We start from the raw sequence: 11,817 nt of genomic DNA, 5'->3' as shown, positions 1-11,817 counted from the left end.
TTAAGAAACACATGAAGCCTCCTGTTTGTTTTAGGCTTTTCCTGCTGTTTAATCTTCACGTCATTTAAATGTTCAAACTGCTACTGGTGTTGTGTTTGCATTTACTGTAAGGTACTTAGTGATTTATATCTTTGTTTTATAAATAACTTTACTTAATTATGATTATCATTAACATGGTTCTGGTAACATTCTGGTAATCAGAACATGAAAAAAGGTTCCAATGTTAAACATTCCACATATTACAGGATTTGTGAACCAAACATGTAACTATCTGAAAAAAGAAATGTCAATAACTCATCTATTTCACCTTTTTTTTCCATTTCAGTCCCCACAGTTATATTCTTCCTGCAGTGCAGGCTTAAAATTCCAAAGTATTTGCCATATTTAAAAAGTGTGAAAATCAAAACTACTTTCTTTAATTTGTACAGAAAAGCATTAAAATGGAAAAAAGTCATTTAAAAAAAATCCACAATCACATTCTTGCAGTCCTAAAGTACCGCCAAATATGTGACGATCGCATGAAAATGTAGTTTAAAAAAAATCAACCAATGAATATAAAATCTTTCAGTGAATGATGCATCTTTAAGTTTCTTCTTGTTATAAGAAATATTTTTTTCATTTTCTGCTCTATAACTACAGCTCTATAAAAATAACATCCCACATTCTCACACAGAAAGAACACCATCGCCGTGGTGACACTGCCTGTAAGAGAAACAGGACATGTCCTCCAATCCAGGGAGGAGCAAGACAGAAAGACTGTGTTATCACACACTGCTCCCTGCTGGTGGATGGACATTATTGCACACACACACACACACACACACACACACACACACACCCACACACACACACACACGCACACGCACACGCACACACACACGCACACGCACACACACACCCACACACACACAAAGTACATAGAAAACATTTAATGAAAACAAAAGCCTGGTGGAATATTAACACAGTCCTCCCTAATGAACAGTCAGCTTTAGCTTCTGATACTTCATCAGTTTCCAAGCTGACAGCTGATCACATGTTCTTCATTGATCCAGCATTATTGATCCTCTGGTCTCGCTGCATGTTTTTGTGGTTCTGATGTCGTTTTGTCCCACTATGATGTTACTGTACGTCTTCTGCTGCTCCTCCTTTAAGGAATCCTTTACTTTGTATCTCTTCAGTCCTCCATCCCTATAAGAAGCACATTTACAGCCGCATGTTTAGAACCATTCGGCTTAAAATGGCTGCCACCCCACTGTGAAAGTTTGCAGTGCACAAATACATCACAGTTACACTGAAAGAGAACTTCCCACATGTGCATCTCCATGTTAGCCTCTGTGACCTTCTGACCTTCCTGAACTCTAGCCACATACGTATCGTGAGCTGGATGATAATCGTCTGTCTTCCTTTGTGAGTCCATCTGTTCACACCAGGTTCTATAAGCTGCTTTATTTCCTGTCTGCTATTCTCTTTGCCTTTATTTCTTGTCATTCAAACCTTTGCAGAACATTTAATCATTTAAATGATTTTCACTAATGCAACTTGTAAGTTAGGAGCAATATTCAGTTGCACAGTGGGATGAGTTAAGGTCAGAGAACAAATCAGATCTAATCAGTGTGTTGAGTCCTCACCACGCCAGGTCCAGCAGTCCACCCTGATGAGCAATGACAGACTTGACTCTGTTGGCAAACTGAGCTGCATCCTCTCCATCCTGCTCACAACACACAACACAAACAGTCAGTCAGAACCAAACACAGCAGCTCAGACCTACAGTAGAAAGAACTGGGCAGGTCTGGATGGAGACTTTCAGGTTGGATGATTTTGTGCACAGGAGGTGTGGTTTACGTTTAAATCAAGTAAATTCATTTAAATCAGTAAAATTATAATTACACATAGCCATATGCTTGGATTTCTTACTAAGATATTGCAAAACCTATTTTGTGGCTGATGGTGAAAAACAGTTCCGTCCAATTTTAAAACTCTTTCAAAAGTGGACCAGATAATCAGGTGAGTCGTATAAATAACAACAAAGCAATACAATTCTTATTTGGTTTCTGCATCTCACTCTTAGAAGCAAACATGCAGAGAAATAATTGTGATTGGTTTAGAGGTCTCTGCACTGCCTGCATTTATAATGAGTGTTGTGTGTAGCTTAAAGAGACAGTATGATGTATTTTCCAGGCCATTTTATAGCACCATCAAATGTGTGGAGGTGATTTGACGGTTAACTTCAATTGTTATAAAAATGTTATATATATCAAATATGACTTAAAAGAAATGTGACTTTGTAAATTAACACCTTGAAATTGGGCCTTTGTCTCTTTAAAAACTCCTGCTCTGCTCCTTTATTAACCCTTTAACAATGTTTCTACCAGCGTTGCTCAGTTCCAGCAGGTGTTTACTAATTGCTGCTGGCTAGTTTGAAGGAGTCTACTAGCCCACTTGACTAGCTCACAAAACTTGGTTGTTTTGTGAGGTGGAAGCATGGAGGCTTTTAAACTACTTGCCATGGGAGATTAAAGGATTTCTCAAACATGCATGAAAGAATCAAGGCAACACTCCTGATGAGATAATAACATTGTAACAAAAAAGTACATTTTACACGATACTGCTCCTTTAAGGCTAGGTGAATAATTTGGCCTGCATTTAAATAGAAATCTGGTTCTTCATAAACTTTACTACTTCAGTTTTTTAATAGACTCTACGTTACAATGTAGGTTATCATCTGAAATTCACCTCATTCTAAGGTCTATAAATGTTTCTGAAAATTAACATTATTGCAAAAATCTACTTTGCACTCCGCTTCAGACTGCTAGCATCAAGTGCAATGTTGTTATTTCGAGGCAATATGAACAGAATATACATGGTTTTAATAAAATTGTGACAATAAATTCTCTAACATTCTGAAATGTTTAGAAATTATCTTCATCGCAAACCCATGAGAACAGGTCTAACAGTGAAGCAGTGAAGTTTGTAAGAAATATCTGTGGCTGTGAATCTTCACAGAAGGACAAGACTGCCACCTACAGGTCAAAATGAAACGTACACCAACATGTCGGGGAAAGAATTAGAAGAATGTTTGTTACCAGCCCTGACATTACATTCATCTGCAACCTTCTCATTCATTATGTCTTTCATTTAAAAAAACACACTAGTAGATGAATAATTTCTAATGTCTGCAATGATTTTAAAAAGTGTCAGTTAGCATACATGTTCCATCTTAAAAGGAAAACCCAATATTGATATTACTAAGGACTGTTTGGAGAGCGACAATTGCTGGCTAATATATTCCTGTGTTATAGACTTGCATTTTTCATATTTAGCCAGCTGGACAGTCTCACAGCAGGAGATGTTCACACTAGACATGATGTTGTCCAAAATGTTAAAGGTCACAGAATGATGGAAGCGTAGATTAAGAGAGGAAAGAAGAAACCAGACATATACCTGATATCACCATCGCAAGTTTTTTTTTATCTTGTTCTGTTCTTTTTGTTTCTTCAAAAACATAAAAACTATCAGCAGTAAGGTGGCTGAGGCCTTGGTTACAGTTTGTGATTGTGCTCACAGCCAGTCTGATGTATTGGAAGGAGCAGTGAGTACCTGTATGGTCATGGGAGGGAGGTACCACACATTGACCACTATGGCCCAGCTGGTCATCGTGCGCAGCAGGTAGCTAACAATGTTGTATTTGCTGCTGTTCCAGAAAGCATCCCCGAAGCGACGGTCGTACTGGAACAGACACAAAGCAAACCGTTTCACTTCAACCTGAACCGGAGAACCAGGAGAGTCCAACTGCTTGTTTCTACCTTAATAGTTACTGGATAAATGGTTCCTCCGATTTCAAAGCTTCCCTTTTTGAACATCATGACTGAGGTGTTGTTGACACATGTTCCTGTTGGAAACAAATAGACAAACGTCACCAAACCATGAAAATGATCATGATCATCTTTATGTACAACGTGACAGAAGACTCAAACCTTCAGGAAATATGAGGATGGGAAGTTTGGTCTTTGCAGCGACGTGATGTCTCAGTCTGCAGAGAGAGGGACGTAAAGCCCCGAGTCATCCTCACAACAATCAAACAATCTTAACTTGATTTCAGTTTATTTAAAACAAAGCAGATCTCCTCATTGTGAGTTCGCACAGAGCTCCTCAACCTCTGGTTCTTTAGTGGGTTAAATAAATCCTGAATCATCTTTGACAGTGACCACATAGTGTATTTTTCCTGTAGTGTGGTCACAAAGCATGAGAGTGACCAATCATGTGTGAGGTGAACCCTTTTGCTGAAGGCATGACTCAGAATGAGTCATCCAGTGTGATAGTCTGAGCTGAACTGGGAGTCTGGGCTGATCGCTGGATCGCATGCAGCTCCTGCAGTCTGTGTTGTCTTCAGTGTGACTTTGACTTTTTAGTTTTGTATTGCTTGGCTTTCTTTATCTTTGTTCTAGCTTTGTTTCATGGTCTTGCAAGTTCTTATTTTGTCTTCCTTCAATTTCATGTTTTTTTTGCTTAGCACTTTGTTCATCAGTTCATTTCAATTCAGTTTGTTTATAGGGCCAATTCACAACGAGTGTCATCTCAAACAAGTGATTTCAATCCAGTCACATATGCATTCCAGTTGATCCTAGTAATCAAACAGTACAGTAAGCTCAATTAATTATTCAAAATGAATTCAAACGTTTCTAAGGAAACCCAGCAGATTGAATTGCAGAATTCATTCCTCCTGGACCAGCAGGGGGCGCCTGAATTGTGTCGTTGACTTTACAGCATTCCCTCATACTGAGCATGCAGGAGCAACAGTGGAGAGGAAAAATGGCAAATGGCCTGTACGTGTATAGCACTTTGTCAAGTGTGTCCCTTGACAGAAAACACTTCACATTACATTCAGTCATTCACATGCTGATGGTGGTGAGCTGCTGCATGTGGCCACCGCTGCCCTGCAGCAGTCTGACAGAGGCAGCACCATCTGACCAACACCAGCAGGCAAGGTGGCTCAAGTGTTTTGCTCAAGAGAGATTAAAAGGATTTCTCAAATGTGTCTGAAGGAATCAAGGCAACACTCCTGATAATACTGAATGTTTAACACAATCTCATCTGACAGAGTCTGAGTGGGAGGGGCTCATGCTAATGCTACAGCTGGACTCAGATTGAGACACCGATTGTCTGCCTTAGTTTTTATATCACATCAGTCCATAGGAAATAAAGTCCATTTGAAGGAGTTTTTTCTAACTATTTGTCATAAAGCTTCTTGTTGTCATGTGAACCTTGTCGTCACCTGCTGGTCACTGCGTTTCGGTCCTTCATCTCCGACCTCTCGAACCAGACATGGGGGCAGGACCTGACCATGGACTTCTGAAGGATCCCCAGCAGACCTCCATGAGTCTGTCCGACCTGTGGACAAGGTGGGATTACAGAAGGAGTCACAGACTCACTGATATTCCCAAGAAGCAAAACTCACCATGGCGTAGCAACCATCATTGGCCAGGATCACCACATCGATGGGGGTAGTGTGGTTCGCAACACATATTCCTCCCTTCTGAGGCCTGTTCTCTCTGCAGAAACACCAGCACACAGGCCAATGTGGATCTCACAACACTGACTAAAGTTAGGAAACTGAACAGCAATTCCTAACTTTGACATTTCCACATTCAAACTGTGCACAGTTCTTGCAAATTCTTCTAAAGAGCCAGCTTACTTTAGTTCCTGGTCTGAAAAAAACATTTCCATCACATCAACAATAAAACATGGGAAAAGAATATGAGTCTATATGCCTGAATACTATTATCTAGCATCTGATTTCATTTAATTTTAATGAGAGCATAATAATTTTTTATTATTAGGCTGTTTTTCTACCAATCATTTCATTTCACAAAATAAGAGAAGAAACTACACGGTTTGAAAATCATTTATTTAATGTCTAAGGTTAAACTTTGTTCTTTAAACTCTACATTTAGCAAACTAATAACTTTAAATGAAAAGTACAGTAAAGTGTTGGAAGTTGGAGTGTGACTGACTTGTTGTGGTAGTGGATGGTAGCGGACAGTCCTCTGGCACAGATCCTGTAGCAGGTCAGGTGGACCAGCTCACTCAGCCAGTTCTTTGCACTGATACACAGAAAAACACAGGAGAATTGGGACGGCTTCAAAATACGCTTTAAAAATAGAGCAACGCTATTTAAAGCACTCTGCCAAAATACTCATCACACTTCTGATTTATTGTACATTTTACAGCCCTAAACCTCATTGTATTTTACATGAGAGACCAACACAAAGCAGATATTTTTACAAATATAAATCTTAGATGAATTGCCAGCCGTCATTTTCAGCACACATTCCTCTGATACTAGTAAATAAAATGTGAAACCAAATGTGAGTTACGTAGTAAGTAAAAAGAGTGTATATGTTTGTGTGTGGGTGTGTACCAGGTGTTTATATCCTTGTGGGGACCTATTTCTGTCTACAATGTGGGAACTATTGCTCCTTGTGGGGACATTTTCTTGGTCCCCATGAGGGAAAATGTTGTTTTTGGGTTTTTGGCCCTCGCCCTAAATAGTGTTAGGGGTTAGGTTTAGGCTGTAGAAAATAAATCCTTAGATGCACCAACCTGATAGAGATTTGCCCCTATATTGGACCTGCAGCTCTATGACAGCAAAAGGTGTTTCTACAAAGTATTGAGTCAGTGGGACTCAATTCAAAGGAACACCACATTTTTCAAGAATTTATCTGAAAAGAATTTGCTCTTTAGAAATTTGTTTTTAATCACACTTCTATGGTACTTTGTGTTGGTCAATTGCATAAAATCCAAATAAAATATATTAAAAGTATTTTATCATTTTACAAGACACTGAACTGATGTGTTTATTTCTTGTATCTTACCTGCTCTCAGGCAGAAATCCAACCACAGATGTTCCAATCACCAGCCAGGAGAGACCGGTAGAGGCCAGAGCAATCCTGCAGAAAGTCACATAGTCTTCTAACAGATTCATGTTAAACTCCTCACAGAATGAAATTTGTGTTGAAATACTTCTTCTTTCTGATTTATAACAGAGAAACCCCTGTGAGAGGAGCTCCAGCACTACTCTGTGTTTCAGATCATTTGATCTGACATTAAGCTCCATACCAAATAATAAAACAGAATATATTCCTGTCATGACTCAGTCTTTGTGTTTGGTCACTGTCAGCCAGAGGAAGATGATCTTAGCAGCTTCTAGTCTCATGTCTGTCCCAGCCTCCGGGAGGCTGATCTGTGTCACACTGACTGACCTGAAGGGTAAGAGGATGCAGTATCGCACAAAGACTCCGAGGCCCCAGATGATGGTGAGGCGGAGACTGATGTAGTAGAAGTTTTGGTTGGTGCGGGTCAGAAGGTTCCAGGAAGCCAACTCCTCTGAGGAAAATCTCTGCGTCACCTGGTCCTCCACAATGCTCTCCAGACCCTTCTTACAGAAATACACACCATCGCTCAAACAGAAGGCCCCCGCCGCCTCGGGCCGAGAGCACCGGAGCTGCCACATCTCCTCCTCCATGGACCCCCCCGCTCGCTCTATGATCCCTGCAAGACAACCAGCAGAACCAGAGGTAGTTCTACCATCATGACACAGCAGGAAAAAGGCCATGGGCTAGAGTTTTGACTTTAAGTTATTAGATTTTTATGGGAAAGCATACTGTTGGACATTGTGGGTCATCAGATTAGACCCACAATGGGGGTTTTTGCACCTGATATGGCATCCAGTCATTTACATTAATGCAGAATCTCAACAGCACTTCAAGAGTCGACAGACCGCACGGTCCAGTTACCTTCCAGTTCATGCATGGCGACACTTGTGGTCAGTTTGTGAAGATAAGGTAGTACTTAGCATACAGTTGTAAATAACTTAAAGGGTTGGCTTAGTGACTTTATTTCCTATCACTTACTTTCCATAGTCTACCCACAGTCTATTGTAAGGAATTGTATTTATGGGAAACCAACTAATAATACTGGCATGCAGAGTGCCTTGTAGTTTACTCAGTAACTGCAAGCTGCCCAGGTTCTGTGCCTGCAACCCAAACCCAGATCATTACAGTTTGGACTGATGATGCATATCAGTCCAAACTCTGACACCAACTGGCAGCTGTTGTGATGTGAGCTTATTTTGCAAAGACAGGACCTGCTGTCAAGTTGACCAGAAGTTCCATTGTCGGTGTTTGGTGGTTAAATAAAGTTTAAATAACACTAAAAAAAGTATTTTTTATAAATTTCTTAGGCTTATTTGTTGTTTTTATGTTGACTTTTGATCACAGAGTGAACCACCAAATACAACGATCTTCACAGCATAGATGTCTGCAGCTTCAGCTCCCTGAATAGTTAAACTCAGAAAGCTCAATATGAAAACAATAGTTGGTAATTCCTCACACAGCTGTTTGTGTGCTGGGAAAATGAAGATGAAATGAGATTCAGGCAAGAGCTGAACAATGTGTGTAATGTTGACAGCATGTGGAGGATCACGGGGCTGCTGACCTCATGTTTAACCCCACAGGCACAGCCGAGTCTCCCTCAGCTTCCTGTTTTCTTTTTCATACCAGTTTTGCTGAGAACTAATTAAATGAATGGGATGGATGGACCTGAAGTTTGCAAGTTGAACTGAACAGCTCCAGTCTGGGCATTATGGTGACTTCTCCACACTTACACACCAAGTCCAGCAAAGGATTGGCTATCACAATAAGCTCTGTGTACTAATAATATGGTTTTATTCCAGAAGCCAGAAGAGTAAATACTTTTCTGTTGTTTAAGTGCAGCAATGTCGTACAGTGGATATTCTCACAAACAGATGAGTGTCCAAAGCTGCAGGTAAGATACTACCTACTCTTAATGATTCCTATAATTATCATCTCTCTGTTTGTTTGTTTTCTCAGACTTATTTCCAAAAATAAGTGATCGCCTCTGGCCAGGAGGCAAATGTGAAAATTTTTCACATTTGCTTTTTTCACATTTGCTTACTCAGAAGGAGTGCTTCACTGTGTTTCTGTGTTTCTTGGCGTGTGGGGGTGTGCATGTATGTGCACACACACACACACACACACACACACACACACACACACACAAATTCAACTTAAACAAACACATGTGTGTTTAAACTGAATTTGATCCCAGTCTGCTCTTTGGCTACCGTTACACAACCTGCTGTTGCATCATCAACATGAGACGAGCCAGGAGTTTTCCCACACAGAGCGACAACCCCAACATCAGATGGTTCAGCCGACCAATGGGCAGTCCCGATTCTCTCTCACAGCGTCACATGATCGCCATGTGTTAGAAAAACAAATCCTTCCTGCAGCAGAACATTGTGTACTAAAGCCCAAACACGAATCTGCCAAAGACCGCCTCATGTAAGATCAGCAGCAGCGTGGCAGAACTTCTCCACATGTTGCAACCAGAGTTTAAGAGTCCCACTACAAGGGGAACCTTTTAACCCAGAGCTGAGTTCCTCCTCTAGCTGAGTGATATTAGAACACAGTGAAGAACGTAACTGAGGACCTCAAACATTCTGTTTTAATAAAGTTCAATCTTATGTTATTCATTTGTGATATTCATGTAGTGTTATTGTTATTTTAGAACTTTTTATTTGCTCCCTGTATGTTTTACTTTGTTTCATTTTCAATGTCATTTATTTCATCAACAGAAATTATAGGTTATTCCTACTGCTTAGAATTGATGAAATGATTAAGTTTTAATTGTATGACCTATAATATGTAATAAACTGCTTTTTTTATCTGTTATAATTTTTATTGTATTATTGTTATTTGTGCATTTTTCCAATTAACTTGATGTGTTTGGTTATTTTTTAGTGTTTTATTGATATTAATTCTTCACTGGTTCTGTCCTCTTCCCAAAATTATTTTTCTATTGTTTTTTGTCACTAAAGTGAGGTAACTCCTGATTTCTGCACCAGTTATTTGGTTATTTCATCAAAGTCCATTATTATGTGTCACCTGCAGACAGGTGACAGATGTATTGTCAACCATACAGAGGAGAAAATAAAGGCTAACCTCAGGGAAAAGCTTTTGGAGTTTAGCTCCAGCTCCACCATCAAGACATCAGTAAACTCCCTGGACTCTGAGCTAATTTAATAGATCTGTAGAAACTCTGACATCCCCCATGGATCGTTGACCTTCATTTCAGTTTTACTTAAATTAAAGTCCAACTTTCATTTAAGTGGACTGGGATGGACTGGCCTGTCCCCAGTCTGATGTTCCTGTTCCAGCAGGAACAGGAACATTTGTGATCCATGTTAGAATCACAAATCAGTCTAACATGGATTTTTTATGACTGAGGTAGAGAATCTGAATATCTCCATAAAAACCTGGAATGCTACTATTCCAGGTTTTTATGCATACAGGACTGACCCTTATGCAGAGGGACTGAGGCGCTGGGCTGTTCCTGTCGGCCCCTCTGGATGCGTAATGTGGCCCACTGCAACACATTAAGGTTGTTTCAGATTATTTTGAACAACACACTGCTGCATGCTTAAACAAACTCACACAACTTTCTAGTGAGGACTCAAACAGAACTGAGAATAAGAATATTACCTCGAGTATTTTGACCAGAACCTGGATGTAGACTTCGGTGACCCCCAGAGAAAGGCCGAACATGGCGGGAAGCATGATGAAGAACACCACCACGAACATCCACAGCTGGAAAATGGTCCCAGCCACACACCAAAGGTTCTCCATCACCGCGGCTCTCAGGTCACCTCATCATCTGCAAACCAGTAACCATCCTTCTCAGTCAAACAAGCTAACTGCTGTGACTCACTAATAATCTTTTCTCTCCTCCAGGAGTAATTGGTGCAAACTAGAAATGGTTCTATTTGAAAAGAGCTGGCACATCTTAAATGGGAACGATAAGTTCCCATTTAAGATGGGGGAATTACGTAAGTGGGGGAATTACAAGAGGAGTGTTTTCACAATCAGGTGCTTTATAATATTAATCATGATCCAGTCCATAGCTAACAATGCTGCAGAATGCAACTAGTGAGGTTAGAGGTTAGAGTGTCTGCTGACCTGAAGCAGCTGTCCAACGCTGAGGTTACTGCCTGCCTGATAACACATGAGGACCTGAGGACTCTAACTGGTCCATTCCTTCTTAAAGCTTAACTTGATGAGCAACTGTTCCTGTAAGTGAGTGTGAAAATATCTAAACATACATACGCGCACGCATACGCATAACACACACAGAACCGCTGATGTTATTCCTGGTTACTGAGACAGAATTCTGTATTACACCCCATTTGACTTTAAACTATTAAGCGTCATTTTAAAGTCATTTTACTAATAATTTAATAAACACGACCAAAGGACGGTAGGATACAGCGCAAGTATGAACTATTATTATTTCTTGGAATTCAGAAACTTTTGAGGTCTTGACTTTTGCGTCAACTGTGCACGTGCATTTACTGCACATTAGTCAATAAACCACAAGAAATAATAAGTTATATATAGTTAGGTAAATGAAAATCTGACAGCGCAAAAAGTTTAATAAATGACCTGCAGTGACCGGAGAGGACTTCCTGTGGAAACGTTACCAGCAGTGACCGCTCTGTTTAAAACATCCGAACTAACACTGACAGAAATGTCATGGGTGGATGTAGCAGAACAGACCTGACAGTGGAGGGTCCCTCAGCGTCCAGCTGATCTCAGCAGAACCTCTGGATGTGTTTGGTCCACGGAGAGAAGAACGAGGACACGCTCCCTGTGGGCGTTATGAAATCTGCAGCACGTCAAGATCATCAAGAAACCCGGAGTGAGAAAAATCCTTGTCTTACATACTCCGGTACGGTAGGTG

The 11,817-nt window shown here is 40.3% G+C and overlaps 1 protein-coding gene across 1 annotated transcript; it reads right to left on the bottom strand.

The window, feature by feature from the left end:
- Window positions 1-297: 297 nt before the first annotated feature.
- gpat3 (glycerol-3-phosphate acyltransferase 3) lies at window positions 298-11,766 on the bottom strand. Its single transcript, XM_005814922.2, has 13 exons — window positions 11,634-11,766; window positions 10,563-10,734; window positions 10,380-10,446; window positions 7,260-7,548; window positions 6,873-6,947; window positions 6,012-6,101; window positions 5,456-5,549; window positions 5,273-5,388; window positions 3,975-4,030; window positions 3,804-3,889; window positions 3,598-3,726; window positions 1,629-1,708; window positions 298-1,188 (listed from the first exon to the last, which is right to left on the bottom strand). Exons 2-13 carry the CDS (start codon window positions 10,704-10,706, stop codon window positions 1,041-1,043), a joined length of 1,374 nt encoding a protein of 457 aa, XP_005814979.1. The 5' UTR covers window positions 10,707-10,734; window positions 11,634-11,766; the 3' UTR covers window positions 298-1,040.
- Between the last annotated feature and the right edge of the window lie 51 nt (window positions 11,767-11,817).

Source organism: Xiphophorus maculatus, chromosome 8, assembly GCF_002775205.1.
Source record: "Xiphophorus maculatus strain JP 163 A chromosome 8, X_maculatus-5.0-male, whole genome shotgun sequence".
NCBI classification, from domain to species: Eukaryota; Metazoa; Chordata; class Actinopteri; order Cyprinodontiformes; family Poeciliidae; genus Xiphophorus; species Xiphophorus maculatus.
This window is presented reverse-complemented; position numbering and strand designations above follow the sequence as displayed.